General features: G+C 42.2%; 1 protein-coding gene across 6 annotated transcripts in view; it reads right to left on the bottom strand.

Moving 5' to 3' along the window:
- Positions 1-23,139, bottom strand: part of stard13b (StAR related lipid transfer domain containing 13b) — a 398,947-nt gene that overhangs the window by 28,933 nt on the left and 346,875 nt on the right. For all 6 annotated transcript variants that reach the window (XM_067985950.1, XM_067985948.1, XM_067985952.1 and 3 more), the window contains 3 exons: positions 19,708-19,779; positions 14,032-14,113; positions 3,031-3,094 (listed from right to left, as the gene is read on the bottom strand). In XM_067985950.1, coding sequence (XP_067842051.1) covers positions 3,031-3,094; positions 14,032-14,113; positions 19,708-19,779 — 218 coding nt within the window. The remainder of the gene's footprint in view (positions 1-3,030; positions 3,095-14,031; positions 14,114-19,707; positions 19,780-23,139) is intronic.

Below are 23,139 nucleotides of genomic sequence, written 5' to 3'. Positions count from 1 at the left end.
ACAATTTAATGATGGCACACTCAGAAAGAAGTTTCTCCCTCAAAATCAAAAGCAAAATACTGCGGATGCTGGAAACCTGAAATAAAAACATAAAATGTTGGAAATACTCAGCAGGTCAGGCAGCATCTGTGGAGAGAGAATCAGGAGAGTGTCTCCCTGTTTTATTTGTTGCTCCCTATAGAGTTATGCTGAAAGAATAAGAACAGTCCCCAATTTAATTTTAGTTATAATGCTGTCTTTTAGTATAATTCTTGCTGCTGTGGTTGAAATTGTTTAATGAGTAAATAAGTCTATATGGTGTTGCCCAGTACCTGCTTTCATTTGAGTCATAGTGTAAACACAATCAGCCACAAGGATGTTGGAATGATTTCCATGAATAACCCTCCCTCTGGACGTTCCTGTGAAACCTCTCTTCCACTTCATTAACTGTTTCCCATTTCTAAATATGGCTTGATTTCTGCAGTTCCATAATGTAACCTTGCAACAATGTTTGATGTTGGCTAGACCCAAAAAAAACAAGTACGGATACACGTCATTCAAGTCGGCTGTGTATCTACACAGATCTCAAAAAGGACAACACAGTCGCTTTTATGAATTCCTCAAAGGAACACAGTGCTCATAAAAAGGTTCCAATTTCCAGCTCTCAGATTATTTGCACAGCAATTGTAACAGCTGCACAAATGCAATGTGCGATTTCAATCAGATTCCTATATCAGAATGATCCAACCAAGCCCCTAGTTATTGCAGTCAGAGAAGGATTTGTACAGAGACTCATTAAAAGCCAAAATGCATGAGTGCTGAAAATCTGCAGCTGACTAACAAACTGAATTTCCAGCAGGTATTGCCCGATGGCAATCAGGAGTAGGAACTTTAGACGATTTTGCCCCTCCCTAAACTATGGGAGCAAAGACCAAATACAGTGGCCCTAACACTACGCTGACTAAGATCAGCTGACTGAACACCTGCTGGGGGTTGAATCTGGGACCAGAGCTCAGCTACTCAGCTGAGCCAGTCGGCAATTACAGTCAGGAGAACCAAATACAGTTCCAGCAGAAGAGAAAACGGGGCAGTGGGGGAGGAGCAATCTTCTCTCTTCTCCTCCCTTCACATCTATCTCTCCCTCCCTTTTCACTTCTCTCTGCCCCTTCGTGTCTCTCTCTCTCTCATCCCTTTCACTTTTCTCTCTCCTCTTCCTTTCATTTCCCTTTTCTGTCAGCAGCAACCATTTATCTTTGCTGCTGTTGGCATTTTGCCTCAAGAGGCACAAATTGAATTACTTCCTGAGGACTACTTGGCATCTGAGCCCTAACCCTGCAAGGTAAAAGGTATTAAAGGCAGTGTGAGTGGTCAGTTCTTCCATTACATTAGTCCATGGGGCACAATCTGCCTCAAGGTCCCTTTAATACAGGAACACATTGGTCATTCTAATAAATCTACAAATGAAAAGCACATTTAGAAAGGCTGGATAGTATAATGTGCTCGCACTCCATCATCTCTAGCTGAAATTCAGCCCAGACGAATGGATTGGAAATCTCTTCTCTCTACAGACTCCCAGCATCTTACGCAAAATGAGTTTGGAAGGTCTAATGGTGTGGGCCTGGGGAAAGTAGCAGTGAAGACCTGCAACATCTGTGTCCCACTCTTCCTGATTTACGTTGAAATTTGCTGCTGCTCCTTTAGTAAGGCCCATTGAATACTAGTTTACAGAATGGAATTCTATTAATGCTGCACACATGATATTTGCCTCACTGTGCATAAACAAGTCCTGCCATTGTTCAGTGTACTGGACAAGTTGGGAAATGGGAATGTGTGGACTTGGGAGCTGATACTGAGCTAGTTCTATGCATTTGCATGCTTAAGTGTATAGATGCAAGCTGTTGTTATTGATGATGATGATGAAGATGCAAGAGCATAGATGCACAGTACTGGCTTTGTGCAATTAGCAGCAAAGCTAGACGGTGGCCAATCAGACAGCAGTTTGAAAGACCCAAGAAAATGTGGCTCTGCCATATTGTCCGAACTATGGAGGCCGTGGCGCAGAAATTGGAATTACACTCCAATGCGGATGCAATCCCAGTGCAGCACATGCTGCATTCACCTAATGAGGCTGGTGGCAGGACCATGCGGAATTGGTCCATTGGACTCATTTGTTTACTACCAGCTAGCTGCAGGTGCCAGTCGCAGCCCCAGAGGCAGCTTCGTGGTCCCGGAAGAGTGAAGATCAGCCGGCTTAGATGTCGGCCCAGGTAGTAAACAGAGTCTTTGGGGGGGGGGGGGGTGGAGAAAGGAAGGTGGGGGGGGCTTGTGGTGGGGTGCGAGTGGAGGCTGGCAGTGGCCTGCGAATTTAATATGGAGCTAGGAGGAGCACTCCTGCTTCTCGCGGCTCCACAATAAGTAAAAAAAAAACGTTCCTATCCGGAGCTGACAAGGAGGGCTTGTGGTTGTTTCCCCTTGTTTACCTCCAAATAAATCATATCACAAAAGGGTAGGGAGTGGCACAGTACTGAACGCAGTCTCATTAATAAGTGGAATGGACTAATAGCATCCTGCAACAAGTACAGAAGCAGCAAAGCCATTTTTTATTCAAAAAGACCTTTCTCGACAGTTCTTAGCCTGTCCCTCAAGACAGAAAAGCCCCAATTTCAACCTAACCCACTCGGCAGGAATGGGGCTGGTTTGGGTCAGATGCCAGTTTTACACCCCGCCCGATTTTACGCTCCATTGAAGTCAGGCAGGATGTAAAATCAGGTCAGGTTAAAATCAGGTCTATAGTGCTGAATAGCAGCTCTGAAAGGTGTAGCACCTGTTTTGTTTTAAACCTGTGTGAGCAATGTGCTGTTTTATGTAATAATTGTAAATGCTACTCACTAATCACTACAAAATGGCTGCTGGCATCATTAAGCACCATGAACCACTTCTAACACTAACACAACTGGTATATTCTAAGGTTAGGTGTTGAGGTGAGAGGCACCAGGTATTGGCTGAAGCTAAACATTCAAGTAAAAAATTAAGCAAGAGATAGGTCCTTACTTTTTTCTTGGGAAGGTTGACATCTATTTTCATAGAGGTGCACCTGTTCAGAGTATTCAGTCGTCTGGAAATAAACCAAAATCCAATATATTAGAATTCCAATTTGATCTGCAATGATCCTCAGCCATGAGCAGTCTAATGAGGAGGCTTTAAAAATCTTCTAGGCAATTGATTGCTATTGTTAACTGCAGGATAGAATCATAGAAGTTTAGAACATGGAAACTGGCCCTTCGGCCCAACATGTCCATGTCGCCCAGTTTATACCACTAAGCTAGTCCCAATTGCCTGCACTTGGCCCATATCCCTCTATACCCATCTTACCAATGTAACTGTCCAAATTGTACCCGCCTCTACTACTGCCTCTGGCAGCTCGTTCCAGACACTCACCACCCTTTGAGTGAAAAAATTGCCCCTCTGGACCCTTTTGTATCTCTCCCCTCTCACCTTAAATCTATGCCCCCTCGTTATAGACTCCCCTACCTTTGGGAAAAGATTTTGACTATCTACCTTATCTATGCCCCTCATTATTTTATAGACTTCTATAAGATCACCCCTAAACCTCCTACTCTCCAGGGAAAAAAGTCTCAGTCTATCCAACCTCTCCCTATAAGTCAAACCATCAAGTCCCGGTAGCATCCTAGTAAATCTTTTCTGCACTCTTTCTAGTTTAATAATATCCTTTCTATAATAGGGTGACTAGAACTGTACACAGTATTCCAAGTGTGGCCTTACCAATGTCTTGTACAACTTCAACAAGACATCCTAACTCCTGTATTCAATGTTCTGACCAATGAAACCAAGCATGCTGAATGCCTTCTTCACCACCCTATCCACCTGTGACTCCACTTTCAAGGAGCTATGAACCTGTACTCCTAGATCTCTTTGTTCTATAACTCTCCCCAATGCCCTACCATTAACGGAGTAGGTCCTGGCCCGATTCGATCTACCAAAATGCATCACCTCACATTTATCTAAATTAAACTCCATCTGCCATTCATCGGCCCACTGGCCCAATTTATCAAGATCCCGTTGCAATCCTAGATAACCTTCTTCACTGTCCACAATGCCACCAATCTTGGTGTCATCTGCAAACTTACTAACCATGCCTCCTAAATTCTCATCCAAATCATTAATATAAATAACAAATAACAGCGGACCCAGCACCGATCCCTGAGGCACACCGCTGGTCACAGGCCTCCAGTTTGAAAAACAACCCTCTACAACCACCATCTGTCTTCTGTCGTCAATCCAATTTTGTATCCAATTGGCTACCTCACCTTGGATCCCGTGAGATTTAACCTTATGTAACAACCTACCATGCGGTACCTTGTCAAAGGCTTTGCTGAAGTCCATGTAGACCACGTCTACTGCACAGCCCTCATCTATCTTCTTGGTTACCCCTTCAAAAAACTCAATCAAATTCGTGAGACATGATTTTCCTCTCACAAAACCATGCTGACTGTTCCTAATCAGTCCCTGCCTCTCCAAATGCCTGTAGATCCTGTCTCTCAGAATACCCTCTAACAACTTACCCACTACAGATGTCAGGCTCACCGGTCTGTAGTTCCCAGGCTTTTCCCTGCCGCCCTTCTTAAACAAAGGCACAACATTTGCTACCCTCCAATCTTCAGGCACCTCACCTGTAGCTGTCGATGATTCAAATATCTCTGCTAGGGGACCCGCAATTTCCTCCCTAACCTCCCATAACGTCCTGAGATACATTTCATCAGGTCCCAGAGATTTATCTACCTTGATGCGCGTTAAGACTTCCAGCACCTCCCTCTCTGTAATATGTACACTCAAGACATCACTATTTATTTCCCCAAGTTCCCTAACATCCATGCCTTTCTCAACCGTAAATACCGATGTGAAATATCCATTCAGGATCTCACCCATCTCTTGTGGTTCCGCACATAGATGACTTTGTTGATCCTTAAGAGGCCCTACTCTCTCCCTAGTTACTCTTTTGCCCTTTATGTATTTGTAGAAGCCCTTTGGATTCTCCTTTGCCTTATCTGCCAAAGCAATCTCATGTCCCCTTTTTGCCCTCCTGATTTCTCTCTTAACTCTACTCCGGCAATCTCTATACTCTTCAAGGGATCCACGATTCTTTTTTAAAAAAAAGAAAATAACGAATTCCTGAGGAAAATCTTCTGCTGAACTGTAACATTTTAGGCCGAAAGCAACTAGAGCACAAATCGTAGGTCTGCACAATAAGCTTGTCAGTCTAGATACTGATAAGACATTCCATTTACCATTCTGTTCAGGTACTTTCATTTAAACAGTGGCACTGTGTGTATGGGGTTTCTTCAGCCTATCCCTTCAGTTTGCTCTTTGTTTCAGCAAACATAGATCAGCAGGTACATTATTGCAACTGGAGCTGCTAAATGTCATTTGTTCTTTCTGCCAATTGCCTTGCAGAGTGTGTGGTTGCTATGTGGCCCACCTGCTCAGTCCAGTCGATTTACTGAGTGACAATGGTGTTTTAGACTGTGTGGTAAACATTAAAAGTGATGAACTGATGAGCACCTCCTTTCCAGGCTTCTCAGACACATTGATGTAATCACAAAGCACTCTTAACACCCAATACAATTCAAGTCCATCCGATCAGTATAAGCCAGTTACTGGGTTGAATAAACATTGTGGCTGCATGCAGACACCTCTCCTGAACTCGACACAAGGACATTGTTACATTTGAAATGTGTTTAATAAAATGAGTTTGAATTCAGACAGTTCAGATTAATTTGGTGAACCTCAAAGTTTTGGGTCCATATCAGAATCTAAACGGGTCTGTTTATTTTAAGAAAAGGATAAAATGGGCAGATGCCTCCCCTCAGTGGCGGAACCCACTGCATCAACAGATTAATAGATGTGAACAACATGCTCACAATTGAACCCTATTGCTACTGGTGCTATAAACTTCACCTTGATTACAGTATGGGTCTGTATTTATGTCTGACTCTGTGCTATATGATACTACAGATGTAAAACCCATGAGGTTTCGCACTGGCGGTGGGGAAGCTTGCCTATTGCCAGCACCTGGCCACTATGTATGGAGAATCGGAGGGCAGCGAGCCTACAATTTTCCAGTATGCGAGGCTAGCATCATGAACTCGGTGAAGTGAGGCAGAAATGAAATTCAAGAAATTTAGAATTCTGGCTTATTAAAGGCGCTCATGCAGGTCATCGGGAGAAAGTGAAGTTATGGGAAACTGTTTCCAGGGTGAAAAGATTTGATAACTTTAATAAATGATTGTTTAGTGCAATGAAAGATGGCAGCAGAAATCTGAATTGGGGACAGAACATCAAGCCTCACTCATTTGGAATGATAACTCAGTCTTTAGTTGAAACAGGTGACCTCTTTTGATGGACGTTACTCTGAAAAATATGCACAGCTCTCTATGTTTAAATGGCTCTCATCTGTCTGGGGTAGAAATTGTTTCTAAGTGCACTGGCCTGCCTGCCAGCAAGTTTGCCACTGGGGAACCACCTTCTAGGAGTACTAGGATAGATAAACAAGTACACAAGACACTAAATATTTGCACAAGAGTGATTTGTAGATATACATGATTCATATATCCATTTTTTAACATCAAGATTGGAATATTCTGTAGTTAAGTAAAATGTTTTGTTTTGGTACAGTATTGCTGTTGGTCTTCATAATCTTCGTAATGTTACAGGAACACCCATGAAGTTTGAGGACATTGATATAGCAGATGTTAGGACTGGGCCAGATGGAAGGAGGAACTGTTGGTGTTTTGTGGAAGGGAGGAATGGTTTAGGAGAGTTTCTCCCTTAATAATTGGGTGCCTTACAACTCTGGCAGCTCACTGTACTGCTGAACCGTGCTCTTCCTCTGCATCCTCCGGTTCCTGATCCTCTTCATCTTCCTCCTCCACTTCTTGCCCCTCAGGAAGTTCCAAGGCAACTCCCCTTTGTATTGCAGGATTGTGGAGCACACAGCAAACAAATATGAATCTTGACACTCGCTCTGGACTATACAAAAAGGATCCCTTCTGAGCTGACCAGACAACGGAACCATTGTTTCAGGACGCCAATGGATTGCTCAATCAGAACCCTTGTTGTTGCATGGCTCTGATTATATTGGCAGGAACCATGAACCAGTTGGTGAGGAGTTACCAGTCTTCCCCTAGCAATCTGCCTACCACCTGATGTTCTGGGTGGAACGGAGAGGGTATTGTTGAAGATTGGTACAGTGATGAAAGCATCATGACCGCTACCAGGACACCGGGCTCAGACCTGCATCATTTGTGCCTATGGTCACAAACATGTTTAACATTGAGCGAATGGAAGCCCTTCCTGTTGAAAAATAGTGTTGGTTCCCGATGGGGAGCATGCAGGGCTATGTAAGTGCACTGTATAAAACCCTGCACTGCTAGAATCCAGCCTCCACGGGGAAGCCTATGAACAGTTGCTGCCTCGCAAATAGTGCATCAGCGATGCACCTTATCGTCGTGTGCACAGCAAACCGACTGATGTTGCTGATGTCACCAGAAGCAGTTTGGAAGGAGGCAGAGGCATAAAAGTTTACAGTCATGATGATCTTCACTACCACCAGCAGTGCAGTGCCTGCCCTGGTGTTGGGCTCCAATTGTCACTAACTGGTGACATAGGCAATTGATTGTCTTCCTGCTGAAGCACAACCACCTTAGTTCCTCTGTGAGTTTAGATACGATGTTCTGTTTTTGAAGACCCACATGGTGTAAGGCCTCCTGCACACTTCCCTCCTCACCCTCTTCATGCAGCCTCTGTAGGTCTTTACTGCCTCCCTTCCTGCAGCTCTTCCAACTGATTTGGGAGCCGCAAGGGTAAGCCCGGCAGCATTCCAGTGTTTAGCAACGGAGAATGAGCAAATCCTGAGTGTGTTCAGGACCTCCACAAACACTCTCTTCCAAAAGTATTTTACCAAACTGTGGCCAAAGCAGCTAAAAATCTGGTCCAAAAGTACCCTATAAACCTAAAACAGCTAATCACAGACTTACTTTAATGGAGGTGAGGATCTCTTTAAAAGCGCTCGTGAAGGCGGCTTCCCGACTGTTCCCGCCCTGATTTGATGGGTAGTTTTAGGAAGTGGCATCTCGGGAATTAACGGACACAAATTTCTCAAAGGGTCCAGATTCAGGCCCGGGACCCTTATTAACACATTTTAATGGATGCCTGTGTTTGTTTCAGGCAGCCGCCAGGGTCGCCTAATGAGCATCAAAACCAATATGGCGTTGTGCACACTTCGGGAGCTGTTGCAACGTTTGACATTGTGCTACAAAATTCAATTTTATGGTGCCAGTTTTGGTCTAGTAAGAATGGGCAAAACATACCAATTTCTACCAGTGTCTTTTTTGATCATAAATCTCACTCATATCATTTCCTGAGTGTTAACAGCTCTGGATACATAGCATTTACAACATAAAAAGGTCATAAGATAGAGTCTACATAGATTTGATTGCACATTCAAAATTTTTAGAAGCTGGTCAAAGTCACAGCAGACTCCAAATCTCATTGCCGATACTGAAGCTCAAATCTGGGCCATACAAATGTTCCTTTCTTGCTTGCTTCCTGCCTGTTATATACCATTCAGCAACTGAAAGGTTGGGCAAACAACCCACTGGAACTGAGAGTACAAAATGCAGGGAAACTCACGCTCCCTTCCACTGGGGAAGTGAAAAACCTGCACTTGGCACCAAACCCTACAGGTGCCATAGAGATTAAGAACGTGCCTGAACCATAGCCGTAACAGTATGTGATGCAGTGTACCAGAACAGTGGATCACACTGCTGAAATCGTTCTAATGGTGCAACATCCACAAATTCTTACAATAATTTACCTTTGGCCAGAGAAAATAAAGCAAATGTAAGATTGATCTAAATATTCTATTGCTGTAGATGTCCCTATTTACCGTAAAGCTGCACATCTCTGGGGGTTGTTAATGCTAAGGTACGAAGAAACCCACAGATGCGTGAAATGTGCACTGAAAACAGAAAATGCTGGGAATGCACAGCAGGCGGTCTTGAAGTGATCACTGATATCAGATTTCTGGAAGATGCTGACATCAGTGTGTTTTGAGTCTTTTCTGTTTTAATTTGCCAATGTCAACTGTAGACTGTTTTACACTCTGCTTCAAATCAAATGTGAGTTCACAGCTATATCATAATCAGGCCTTCAGATGGACATAAAGGCAGCAGTGAGAGTAGCTCATGGACATTCTGTACAATTCACCCTCAACACTGTTAACAAAAGAATCAATTCTAGAGTAGGTACAGCCATTGCGACCCAACATATACAACCTAAATATTCTAGTTGAGGAAAAAGAAGCAATTAATATGTGTGTTTATTGAGTGTTAAATAAATAACATGAATATAGCAAACACCTTGCATCTTTCAGAATAAACACATTTTATATCAAGGAGCATTTACAAATATATAGACAGCAAATTTCTAACAAAGACTATTAAATTGCACTACGAGAGAGATAGTGTCAGAGAATATTTTTAATAATCAGGTTAAAACAAACGCCCAAGAGAGCAGGCAATAGTAATGTGTGATAAAGGCCAATATTCTTAGTGAGCTTAGCAGATCAAAAGTGATCCTGAAATTAAAAAGTAAAGAGATCTTGCACAAATCTGACTTTATTGGCTGGTGCCTGGTTTTGTGGAATGTACTGATGGTTGTAAGCAACATACTGGAGTGTCTCATGCTGCAATACAGGCCCCATGCTGATTAAACAGGAGGCACAGCTCTCACATCTTACGAGGGATGTAAATGTTAGGTTCAAATAACCAGACTGTTTGAGGGCATCAGGCTACTGGAGGCTCTTTGATTTTCTTCAGAATCTGTGGAGAATTTGTACTCCCCTTTAACTAATCCTAGGAGACCCAGCTATCACCTGTAGTCCAATCATTAAATCCGTCACGGTCCTGCTGGGACTATTACCAGCCAGAAATGTAAGTGTCAGGTGAACTTTGGATATGTGATGTTGAGAGGTCATGCCTCGGAGGAAAGCAGCATACAGTATAGGAGGGAAACAAAAAACATTAAGACACGGTCACATACTTTGCCACTGGAACCACCAGAGTACTTAACTGGAATGGGTGAGTTGCACTTTCAGCTTACTCTTTCTCTCATTTCTCTTTCATCTTGAAGGCCCTTTGCTGACATGCAATGATTTTGGAAGGATACTGGATTTCAAAACCATCCCATCACTATCCACTGTTGAGATATGATACTTGTTTAGAGAAACTGTATATAAATGCAAATCTGAAAACTAAATGATGGGTAAAAATTCAAATATCCAAAGAATACAAATTTAGTTCTCACTGGAGTGACAAAAAACTGCCACTTAAAAAGGCATTCACAGAAATGACAATATAAAATCCATTAAAAAAATTAGATGGTCTGAGCCATGGTGGACTGATGCACTAACACTCAGTACCACAAAGTCACATGGTTTAAGTTCCCCTCACTTGCCCCAACCACCACCCATGCACGCAGTTCCACACATTAGGAGTTCCCTATCTCAACCATGTTTTCTACAGAATGTGCTGATTGACAGAATTTCTATGGGAGGGGGCCGGAGAAGGATGAGAGAGAAAAAAAAAGGCCAAATCAATAGATCCCACTCTATCATGCAACCTAATATTCAGCAATAGAAGATAGAGGTCATCTGTATTTATCTCAAGGAGAGAGGAGGACTTGAGGTAGGAATGATAATGTGTGACTGTTAATACAATTCGTATATATATATATATATATATATTATTTTTGTGTTCGTCAAGATGAGTAATATTAATCTCAAGCACTCTGTGGTCATTTATAGCACAGCCAGGGCACAATTAGATACAGAGTACAGCTCCTTCTGCTCTCTCTCAACAGTGTGACTCTTCACTATCCTTGCAGTACACTGGCGGACTGAATTGCCCACCTGTTGTAGAACCCGCTCAAATTTCATCCCAACAATCCACTTTGCCAGGTTACTGCTGAGGTGAAGTTGAAAATTACCCCCAGTGGCTCTTGTATATTTCTGTATATCCAGGAAAAACTGACTGCTAGGGACTGACTCCTGTATCCTGACTTCTTCATGGCTCCATGTTCAGCTCCTGCTAGTGCGCTTTAGGTGCAGGTTAAGTACTGTACTTTCCACAGCATCTCAAGTATAGTGTAATGCAGTCTAACGTCCACCCCACTATTCCAAAGACATTTGAAATCCCTCAATTCAATCGTTATTCTAATGACTATTCCAATGCTTTCCTGGTCAGTATCCCATCCTCTACTCTTCATAAACTTCAGCTCATCCAAAACTCTGCTTCCCACATCTAAGTCCTGCACACCGATCACCCCTACCCTCACTAACCTACATTGACTCCCAGTCGCCCAATGCCTCAAATTTAAAATTCTCAGCCGTGTCAAAATCCCTTTGTGGCCTCATCATTCCCTATCTCGATAACCTCCCCGAGCCCAACAATCCCCACCCTCTTCCTCCGAACTCACTGTTCCCCCGACTGTGGCCTCTTGTGCATTTGTCCCCCCTTTTGCCTTACCAGTAGTGGTCGTGCCTTCAGCCGCCTGAGCCTCATGCTTTGGAATTCCCTCCCTGAACCCCTCCAATTTCCTCTCCTCCTTTAAAACCCTCCTTGAAAGCAATGTCACCCCTCCTAGTGTTTCCTTCTTTGGCTCGGTGTCCACTTTTTTTTTAAAATTACAGCTGTGGAGCTCCATGGAACTTTTTTTTCTACATAACTACAACAACTTGGATTTAGTATCAATTTTACACTGTTACATTAAAGAAAGTAATTTATAGTTTTGACAGCACCGTAAAAAGTATAGTCCACTGCCAATCCTCTTGCCACAAAAGTAAAGCCGATTTACTTCAGCTCTCCGCACGTTTCTGTATTTGCAATGGACTAGAGGGTACAGGTATCTATAGCTATCTGGTGCTAGACTGACAGCCAGTCACACTCAAATGTCAGGTGCCTTTGAAAAGCAAAGTCAAACAAAAAGAGAAAGTTTTATTCAAGTTTATTTGCATTTTCAGGTTAATTCCTTCAAAATATTGTAATCCCTTTCACCCGGTGATGGGGTTCTGTAATCATGGACTCAGTGGAATCCAGCAATTGCATAGCTGCAGACAGCTGTTTGCAATCACCTCAATACACTTTCCATTTCTTTCATTCGTAGGGTGGTGCTGGTAAGGCTGTATTTATTGCACATCCCGAGTTGCAATGTCAACAACAGCTGCAAAAGCAATTACATTAGTTATAATGTTTGAAATCATGTTTAAGAAGATTGTGATTTCAAGGCTGATTATAATCTTGTATCTTTCCAGGGTATTGGGGTTTATGATCTGTGACATACCATGGAGGGAGAAATCAGAGAGACTGGCATCTTCAGTATGACAGCCAGTGACTTTTACAGCAATGACAAATAAGTCTCCTAAGGGCTTGTCTTAAAGAGACCAAGGTCCCGATTTTAACTGCCCCCAACAGGCAGAAACTGGACCGGGGCCGGGGTGGGGTGCAATTAAAATAACTGAAGACACTTACCTCCACCGATCCCTCTTCCTCCTGTTGTGTCCCCATATTAACCTACTCTTTTGAGCAGGGGAGGAGGACACCTACAGGAAGGAAAAAGGGTCTTGTTTTAAATATGAAGATTGGGTCCTGATGACATCGGACCCAATCTGCAATTTCAACCTGAGGCCCAAGCAGGGGGAGGGGAGCAGAGGGGAGAGGGGTAGTGTCAGTGTTAGCTCTCCGAAAACCTGCCAGAAGCCGAATCCTGGGCCAGAGAAGGCCCAGCAGGTACGTTTAAAATTTATTTTCCAGGTTTTCTTGTGGGCCAGGAGTGCTTCTCCAGGCCTCACAAGGAAGCCTTGGGCCTTCCTTGAATGGGGCCGGGCCACATCTCCCAAACCCCCACCCCCAATCGTGGCCCCAACCTCACAGCTGCCCCTCTCCAGATCATGGCCCCAACCTCTGAAACATTCCCCTCCCTCCCTCCCAATTGCAGCCCTGGTCTGCGCACCCCCCCCCCACTAACTGCTGGGAACTGTTCCCATGGGTCCTTGGCTGCACCCTCCTGCCATTCGTGTGGTGTGCTCCCACCTGCCGACCAGGTTATCAATTTGGCAGGAGTCTGCAGATTATTTAAATGAGACCCTGCCATTAAGATTGTATCTTTTCCACAGATAATGACTGACCCTCTGTTTTATTCAGGTTTTCTTCTACAGTGATAGATAATGACCAACTTGGTGCCTTTCAGACTTCCTCAAAGTGTTCCCCACTCACTTCATTAAACAGCCAAAGTTTGCCTGCTTTTTGAGGTTCTCAACGAGTACCCCCAGAAACATTGCTGTGATTTGGACTCACATTCACTCACAATGCTGCTCTGTTGTCAACTGTGTCTCAACTAATTATGCTGCCGTATAAGATAAACAAAACTCTTATTTATGTTCAACATTAATCACTCTAGTGACAAAGGCATTATCAATCGTGAAGATATAGCTCTTATTAAAATGCTGTCTTTTTGCAGCACTCTGGCCTTTAAAAACAACCAAGACAGACTTTTCAAACACTTAGTCATGTCTTAAGGTCCATTAAAATTTTCCACAAATAGGCCAAGCAAGGATGTATTTACTGTTTTGATGGAGGCAGGAAGTAAAATATGTATTTTATTTCATAAATTTCAATTTTCAGAATTCAACATGTATAATACGTAGTCACAGGAAACATACTGGTATGATGCAATGAACAAAGGATGTTCCATACTCAAAGGGATCATCATATGCATATCAGACATAACTTATCCACAATATAAATTCATGGATAACAGATCTCTACGTGGCTAGTTCTTCAGAAACTGCTTGAAGTTTATTGTGCACATTGGCAGAATAGCATCTGACAATGAGAGTGCGGAATTGTCATTTTATTCAAATTGAGAAACATACCATATTTCAGTTATTTCAGTGAATATTTGTTTTTAATTTCTTACCTACAAAGTGGTTCTATGAAATCTTTGTCAAGAAAATCATGATCTTTCTTCACAGAAGCAATGTCAATTGGGAATCGGGAATCTGCAATAGACCAAAATATCTTAATCATATATTGGTACTGTATTGTGATAAATGAGCCAAAGCTTTTTTCAAATTAATAAAACAGAAAATATAAAATACCCAGCAGGTCCATCAGCATGTGACAGATTTGCTGTTTATTTCCAGCATTTCCTGTTTCTTTTTCAGACCTCCATCATCTCAGCATGATCTTTATGCAACATTAACTTGAAAAGACACTTAAATATAGCTTGAATGTCATTTTCCAATGTTTCCAGTGCAAAGTTAGAGAATATCTCACTGGGTGGCCATCATCATTTTCAGAGCCATGTCCTATTGGAAGCCAGAGGAGATATAAAAATATAACTTGGTCCAAAACTTGATCTGAGAGAGTACAAGCAGCTCATATCAAAACAGGAATTCTATTTCGGCTTCAGCTATACAAACTGATTTTTTATACATCTGTTCGCAATCAATGAGACTGTGAAATTAGAGACGGGAGGAAATTTTAAGTTTATTTAATAGATGAGTCAAAATGTTCCCGTCGTCTTGTAGCTGAAGATCTAATGTTCAGGGATAAATGAAGAAGTGTTCTGAACCTAACAATAGAATTTTCCTCTTACACATTATAAAATGAGTGGGACCTCTCTACACTAACAGTGCTAAAATTCCTACATGGGTTTTTTGTTTACTTTTCTCCATAGTATTTCTTTAACATGCTACAGTGTCACGGATTTCAGTTAATAAGTAAAATGATCAACTCAAGATAACGTAGAACTGAATACTGTTTCAAAAGACAAGCCACTGATGTTGGATAAACATCGCAGAATTTGGTAAACAAGAATAAAAAGTGTACTCCAAACAGGAAATTAGCATTTTAAATCTTTACAGTGGGACTGCAGAAGACAAATGGACTTGTATGTATATGTTGCTAAGTTAAAGGAAGAATTTCAGTCCTTCCTCAATCAGCCAAGACAGTGTGACAATACATATATGCATGCATTTTTGCTTCATAGAGGACACTCCTTTTAACCAAACAACTTCAAGCTATTCATGCAGAACATATATTGAAATAAGTTGGCAGGCCAACAGTAATGATATTGGGCACCGAACTCCAATCTAGCAGGCTTAAACTTTGACTGACATGCACATTCCATTACAAGGAAGCCCATAAGTCTTGACCAGGTAAGCTAGGAGGGAGTGGGGGGAGGTTGTGGGCAGTGAGGGGGGCAAAACTGCCCATGGAAGAGTCCTTTACCACATCACTCAAGATTACTTCCCAGTAGCTAGAATAAGCATTGGGACAGATGATGTCCAGGGAGGTATCACTAGGCTGTGCAGTCCTGATTTCCTGAAAATGGCGTATGGTGTAGAACAAGAAGGTGAACTACTCCAACAAAATCACAGAAGTAAAAACAAAAATAATCTGCTTCTTAAAGACTATAGAACTCGGGTAAATTTACAGATCATTAAGATGTTTCAGAATATGTTCATTTTCCCTCTATTTTGCTTCACAGACATTCAGGAGATGGAGACGGAGACGATCTAAATCTGAAAGGTAGTTAATAAACAGTGTGTTAAAAACTTTATTAACAAATAATAGTACAGCCTGCGTGCATGATACTAATAGTGAAATCCAGTCACCAAGCTGATCAGATTTCTATCTTTATAGCAGGGAGAAACTGTCAGGATTTCTGGATCCAGGTAGACATAAATTGTCAAATTCTGAGATTTGTCAACAAATGAAATCTCTACATGTGACTTGTTCTGGTCAATCATTCTGAATTTCCATTGCTGTGGGCAGCTGCTGGTATCTAAATCCAAATGTTGACAAATATAACAGTTCAAAAACTAGTCTGTGTAAAGGGACTGGACTATCCATTTCTTTTATTTTGTTGCCTAATTTAAAAAAAAACGATGTATTCATATAAATAGCATTTATAAAGATAAGCAAATAAAATGTAATTTAATTGTTCTTTGTAAAGATATATCAGCACATAGTATTTTTGGTCTATTATTATGGATGCAACTGAGACAGCTCAATTAGTGGTTCATTAATTGATAATGATCTAATTAAGATCTGCGAATTGCTGGGCTTCTTGTACCGTGCACTGACAGATATACTTTTATACTGGTGCTGTGTCGGTGAGCTGACTCCTGGGGCACGATTTTAAAAAGGAAAAAACGGGTGGGTTGGGGGCGGGGAGAGGCAATCAAAATCAAAATGTTTTTGGGAGCAGGCAGACATCCTGGCTGGAACCTGCACATTTTTGAAGGAGACTCAGGCAAATCTGTGTGCGTGCGTACAGCAGTCACCAGGAAGTCCTGCCCCCACCCCCCCCCCGCCACTTAAATCCAGCGGGCTGATAATTAAAAGAGCAAAATGTACCTCATTGAAGTACTTAAGGTAGTATATTTTTGGTGTATTGGATAGTTAAAAAGATTTTAACATTGCCTGGGCGGCTTTCCAACGGCTTCCGATTCACGCCTGGTGGAACCGGGGGAGGGGGGGTTGGAAGGGCCAGATCAGTGAAAAATAAACTAAATAAAATTACATTTCCCATTGCAAACAAATTAAATGAACATACCTTAAAAAAACAATGATGCCTGGACCTCCCCCCACTCTGATCCCGATGTCTGCCCTCTGATCTTTGTTCCCTCCGATCTTTGTTCCCTCCTCTCCCCATTTCTATCCTTACTGCCGATTGTAAATAATCAGGCTGGCTGCCGGGCGCAAAACCTGGAAGCGGCTTTGATTGTGATCACAACCTGCCTATTTCCCTTCCGGGTTTGGCGCCCGCAAATCACCCCAGCCACCACCACCCCCCCCCAACCCAGACTCTTCCCGCCGGCATATTAAAATTGAGCCCCTGGTGTTTACCCTGCCAGCAGTCTCATTGACCCATAATACATTGGCAGAATAGAAGGAGTCAAATTTCACAGTGTAAACACTGGGACCTGACTCATGGAATCTGAACTCAAACAGCAGAGTCTGGAGAACAAGAGATGATTAAATGACAGAAGCGATAATAGTGAGAGACAAAAGGAGATGCGATGAGAGAAATTAAAAGATATATGATACCCACAGGATGTATGAATAGTTAAAACAAAATAGCTGAGCGGGGGAGGGAAGCATGGAAAAAAAACTGGCAAAGCAGAGCAGGCTTTGACCTTAACCACAGGTCACAATTTCTCTCTTTTGGTAGATGTTGGTAATGGGTGTACCAGCGCTTCCAGGGATGGAGGAGAGAATGGGTTGGTGCTCGTGATGGCATCCCCACTTTGGTATACAGCCCGCAGGGTGGTCTGCACCCTGGTGACGACCTGCCTTTTCCTTCCACTACCTTCCTGGACCACTGGGACCTGCTCCACTTTTCCAGTTCTTCACCTCATCACTTTCCAGACCATTCCTTTTCTATGTGGTCATTTTTTCCCCCACCCCTTCTCTTGTTCCATTCCTTCTTATAAGCTGTTCATCTGTAATATCTTCCAGTTCTAACAAAGGATCATAAGACCTAAACATTAACTTTTGTTCTTTCTTTTACAGATGCTGCCTGACCTGCTGAATGTTTCCAGTATTTTCTGTTTTTGTTTCAGTTTCTCCAGTATCTGCAATATTTTGCTTTTTTGAGTATAACAGTATCTATGAGAACTTGCTTCATCTCACCCGATTACAGTTTAATCAGACTGGTTGGAGTTAATTCCATGTCCTGCAGGACAGTGTTCTATAACTACAACATCAAGGCCCAGAAATATATATTTTTTTTACATTTTAAGTACAGGATATAGCTCTTTTTTTCCCCCCTCATTAAAACAGAAAATATAACACTTGTATTTTTCCAGTTACAGAATACAATCTGTTTCAAATAAAGAAGTCTGCTATAATCTTTAGTCTAGTTATTCTTTCATTTTATTATGAATCTTCCTGCCCAGAATGAGAAGCGGCTGCCTGGATCTGGAAAATCAGGCAGCCCCTGGACTCCCACTGGCATCCAGATAGGTGAAGGGAAGGGGGTTCCAGGAGGGTCTTGTGGGATGGAAGTGGTGAATCCAGGACAGGGAAGGCCTAAACATTCCTTGTGGAGCCTAGGGGGTGGAGGGGAAAAAAAAAAATCACTGCTGCTCATTCTGGCTCCAACTTTTTCGGCGTCTTCTGGTGATGATCCTTTACTGTTCTGGGTTGGCCTGGTGGGAAAGCCACAGAGGCTTCCCCACTCAGTTAAAATTGCAGTCGGTTCCCGATGACATCTTTGCCTATACAAAGAAGGACCCGGGTGGGTGCCCTATCCTCCTGCTCAGGAGAGCAGGTTACAATCGCGGACAGCAAGATCCTGACGGCTCCGGGGCGGGTAAGTAAACCGGGGGATTTTTTAAAAAACTGCCCATCCTCCCAGTTTCCACAAAACGTGCTGGGTTTTCCACTACAAGAGTCGTTCAACAGATGTCATTATATGCAAGTTCTTGCTGGTGGCAAGTAAGCTGACTAAGATCTTGCTGGACTGAAGAATAGATTTCCGGTGTTAAAATTCTCTGAAATATTTTTGTGTCTGCCTTTGCAGCCCAGCACAGTGACAACATTCCTGTCACTCCACTGTAGGCAAGCAGATAGTGTTCTAGTGTATGTGCAACAGCAAGCACAGTTTTAAAGCTTGTGCTGGTAATCAGTACACACCGTTCTTGTAAAGAACCCCACCCAACTTTGTCCCTTTTTTCCCTCCGCTCCTCTCTTGAAGACAGTAACTCTTGCTAGGGGTTAGTGTTCTACAGTTGCTGACAGCCTTCACTCAAGTGGCCATATTTCATGTGTAAGTGTAAACAGAGGTGTCAACAGGCTATGCAACCATGAAAGTAAGGAGGAATATCACAACTAAACCTGACCATGACTCAGCATTGCCAACATTCTTTAAACATTTAAAAAAAAATAGGAGCACAGTAGGCCCCTCGAGCCGGCTGCGCCATTCAATAAGATCATGGCTGATCAAAATTCACTCCTAAATCCAGAGATTTGCGGCATTTTTGTTTAATGTTCACAATTCACTAACAAAAATTATACATGTAGAAAGCTACTTTTAAATTTATTGTGTGAATCACAAGCACTGACAAAACTGCCACAAATCATGAGTTTCAAAAAATGAATTGCTGGCCCGACATCCACATATCTGTACTTTCCAGCAGCTGTTACTGGACGGTGATCAGGAGCAGGAACCCTGGCTGAATTTTCCTCTCCCTACCCTGGGGACACTGACCTATTGCTGCACTGGTTGAGATCAACTGAATTAGCACAGACCAGAGATCAAACCTGGACTTTCTTGGTCCTTGTGGCTCCATACCATATCATGTAGTGCATCTCTCTTATTGGGAACGAATAGCCTTGTCTTTTTTTTTTAAAATCCCTTTCTGAATGAAACTATATTGTTTGCTGAAATAACTAGTTGTGTCAATAAGTTGGAATAGTTCTTGACATCAAAAAGAGAGCCAGACTTCAATAGAATGAGACAAACAAGATCTGCTCTGGATTTGTGTGGAATGAGATGCATATCTGTTTATCAACTTTGCATGACACCTGAGACTCTGCATGTGGGGAAACATTAGTTGTAGAAAACAAGATCTAAACCTACCTTCATATAACTGTGCATACTGAGGGAATCCAGCAGCTCGCAACCAGTCACATGCTTCCTTGGCTTCAATCTCTGAAAAAAGAAAAGAAAGACACATTAAAAACTGTTCAACATACAGACAAAAGCACTACGCTTAATTGTATCTTCCCTCAAAGAAATGTACATTGGAATCCACTGACAGCTTAACAAGGTAGCTCTCAATGAATAAAGCTCCTTCAATGAATTAGCTAAGCAATGTGAATGAAATGTAGAATTCGGTGACAAGAACCCTTCAATAGTTTTGGACAGGGCTGAGGGGGACGCTGGTGCAAAATGTACAAATAAGTTTGTAAGAAGATGATGAATAGGAGACGATGGGTAGACAGCATACTTTCTTTGCCAATTTCCTCCGTTTTGTAGTAACTTCCCAGCCATCTTGTGAATCCAAAAAGAGCTCTAGAGTACACCGCAGAACTGTGGGAAAAAAATCAAATGGTCACAGCACGGATAACTAGAGTCTCACATGTTGGGTGTGAGATTCAAGCATTTCCAAATGGTGCATTCCATTTAGACAGTGAGCAAAATTTAATTCTCTGTTTCAGTTCCTGTATTGCTCATAACTAGGAGACTACACAGTGTAAAGATCAAATGCAGCTAATGTGCTGAACACTGTTTGGACTGCTAATAGGTTGGTGGGATTAGATGAAAAAAAGGTGGGAGGAGGCTCATGTGGAGCATAAATACAGACATAGACCTGTTGGGCCAAATGGCCTGTTTCTGTGCTGTACATTCCATTTAATTAATCTGTCCTAAGGTAAACATTGAAAATCTTTTCCTAGAGTTTGACCATCTGTTGGTTATAAATGTACTAAAATGACTATACTTTGAAATGCATGACAATCCCAATTTTCTAGGGCCATACAAATATATGCAGCATCAGCCTTTGAACACGCTTATTGATTATGGAAAAAGCCATTTCCATGCACTCTAAATTTCTTCCCCCCACCCCCACATTCCTATTTCCTGTTTTCTGGTCATTGCCTGGGAGCTGCTGGAGTATGCAACAAGTTAACCTGAGCTCCAGTCAACCTGGGTGAGAGGTGCTCTGTCATGCTTACTCCCAGTGGTTTCCTTAAGTGATTATGATGCACTGGCCTGTCTTAAACATACCTGCACTACCAATCTGCCTTGACACCTGCTACAGTAGTCTCACTACAGACAACAAATGGTCATTAGATCTGTCAAAATTGATAGATGTAATGCACAAGGCAGATACACAGTTGTAACTAATCAGTTCTGTTAAAACAAAAGTTGGCAAATGTCTTCTGAGCATCTGTGAAGGCAAATTTGTGATGATTTAAAGGAGCACTGTCATCATCCTGAACCTATCTTTTAAAAAGGTAATATAGACACAAACTGGTAAAAGGTATGCACTTCTTCACAAAAAGAGCAATCCATACGTGGAGACCACAATTCTGGAATCAGTCAAGATCGAGTTAGATGCTGTGTCAGCAAGACTGTACACTTCTATATTAGATGGGTTGAATGACCTCTCTCTTCTGTATTGAACAAAAAGTCTGGTGCACACAATAGCTGACATAATGATCTCATCAATGGTATCTATCTTTACACATTTTAATTAATCTTATTTATAACCTAAGGGGGAAGAAAAACTGTCAAACACCATATTACTGAAAAGATTTCCTGTTGCTGACAACAGGGCAGACATTCGGATGAAGGTAGTCTGAAAAAAGTATTAATTACATCAACAAGGTCCTTTAACGATAATCCAACTCCAAGCTGCTTTACAGGTCGATCAGAAAGCAAATCTGCACAGCATTCCTAAAAAGGTACCTAAAGCATACCTTACTATGTCTTTCAGTACCTTTTCAAGAAAGTACCTCACAATGTTATGAAGGTTTTGAAAACAAAGGACGGCTCGAAGATAAACTTCGTAGTCACCATTTCTTTATGAAAACATAATTCAAAAGCTAGTGACTAGACTACATTAGATCAAGCAGAACAAATACAACATCAAGAGAATTCTACAACTGTGTCTTAATTGGAGTGCGAAACTGAAGTTTTTTTTTAAAAAAGCTATTGTAGAATTTTGCTTCAGAATAGAACTTGTGTTTTTAAGGCAGGAAAATAATGTCCAGTCCTATCTACCAGTGGGCATTATGGATAATGATTTGCCCCTGCCTCAGCTTATCTGCTGCTGAAACCCTCATCCATGCCTTGGTTACTTCTAGACTTGATTATTCCAATGCTCTCCTGGCTGGCCTCCCATCTTCCACCCTCCATGCACTTGAGCTCATCCAAAACTGCTGCCCGTATCCTAACTCGCACCAAGTCCCGTTCACTGATCACCCCTGTGCTCGCTGACCTATTGACTCCTGGTCCGGCCACGCCTCGATTTTAAAATTCTCATCCTCATTTTCAAAGCCCTCTATGGCCTCGCCCATTCCTATCTCTATAACCTCCTCCAGCCCTACAACCCTCCGAGATCTCTGCGCTCCCCCAATTCTTGCTTCTTAAACATCCCCGATTTTAATTTCTCCACCATTGGCTGCCGTGCCTTTAGCTGCCTAAGCCCTAAGCTCTGAAATTCCCTCTCTAAACCTCTCCACCTCGCCCCCTTTAAGACGCTCCTTAAAACCTACCCCTTTGACCAAGCTTTTGGTCACCTGTCCTAATAATTCCTTATGTCGCTTGGTGTCAAATTTTGTTTGCTTATGCTCCTGTGAAGCACCTTGGGATGTTTTACTCCATTAAAAGGCGCTAAATAAATGCAAACTGTTGTTGTTTGATTCAGTGGAACTGGGCTGTTTATTTTCTTGTCAATTATAAAAATGCGACATGAGGAGCAATCACAACAAAATGAAGCAAGAAGGATACTAGAATCTAATCAATTAAATCTCTGGCATAAGTCCACACCAACCATACACAGTGCTGGAGACATTGATGTGACTACCAGAAGTAGGCTCATTTGAAGTCTGGGCTAGTGTGCTCACAGAGGGAGATAAAAATCATATCCCCGAGTGAAAAATTTTCCAAGCTACACCCAATTATAAGTGGGAGGAATTCCTGAAATGTGTGCAAGAGAACTTTCCTGAACAATGTGTTTCCAGCCCAATGAGGAAGGAAGCAATGCTGATTCTAGTTCTGGAGAATGAAGTGGGGCAAGTGGAGTATGTTTCCATGGGGGAGCATTTGGGGAAGTGATAACAACATTAGGTTTAGAATAATTATGGAAAAGGACAAGGAACAATCAAATGTGAAAATAGTTAACTGGAGGAGGGCAAATTTCAGGGGAGTTGAAAAGGGATCTTGCCCAGGTGGATTGGAATCAAAAATTGGTAGACAAAACAGTAATTGAACAATGGGAGGCCTTCAAGGAGGAGATGGTTCAGGTACAGAGTAGACACATCCCTACGAGGGGGAAAGGAAGGT

The sequence above is a fragment of the Heptranchias perlo genome, chromosome 6 (assembly GCF_035084215.1).
Source record: "Heptranchias perlo isolate sHepPer1 chromosome 6, sHepPer1.hap1, whole genome shotgun sequence".
NCBI lineage: Eukaryota > Metazoa > Chordata > Chondrichthyes > Hexanchiformes > Hexanchidae > Heptranchias > Heptranchias perlo.
The sequence above is the reverse complement of the archived record's forward strand: the minus strand, read 5'-3'. Positions and strand labels throughout refer to the sequence as shown.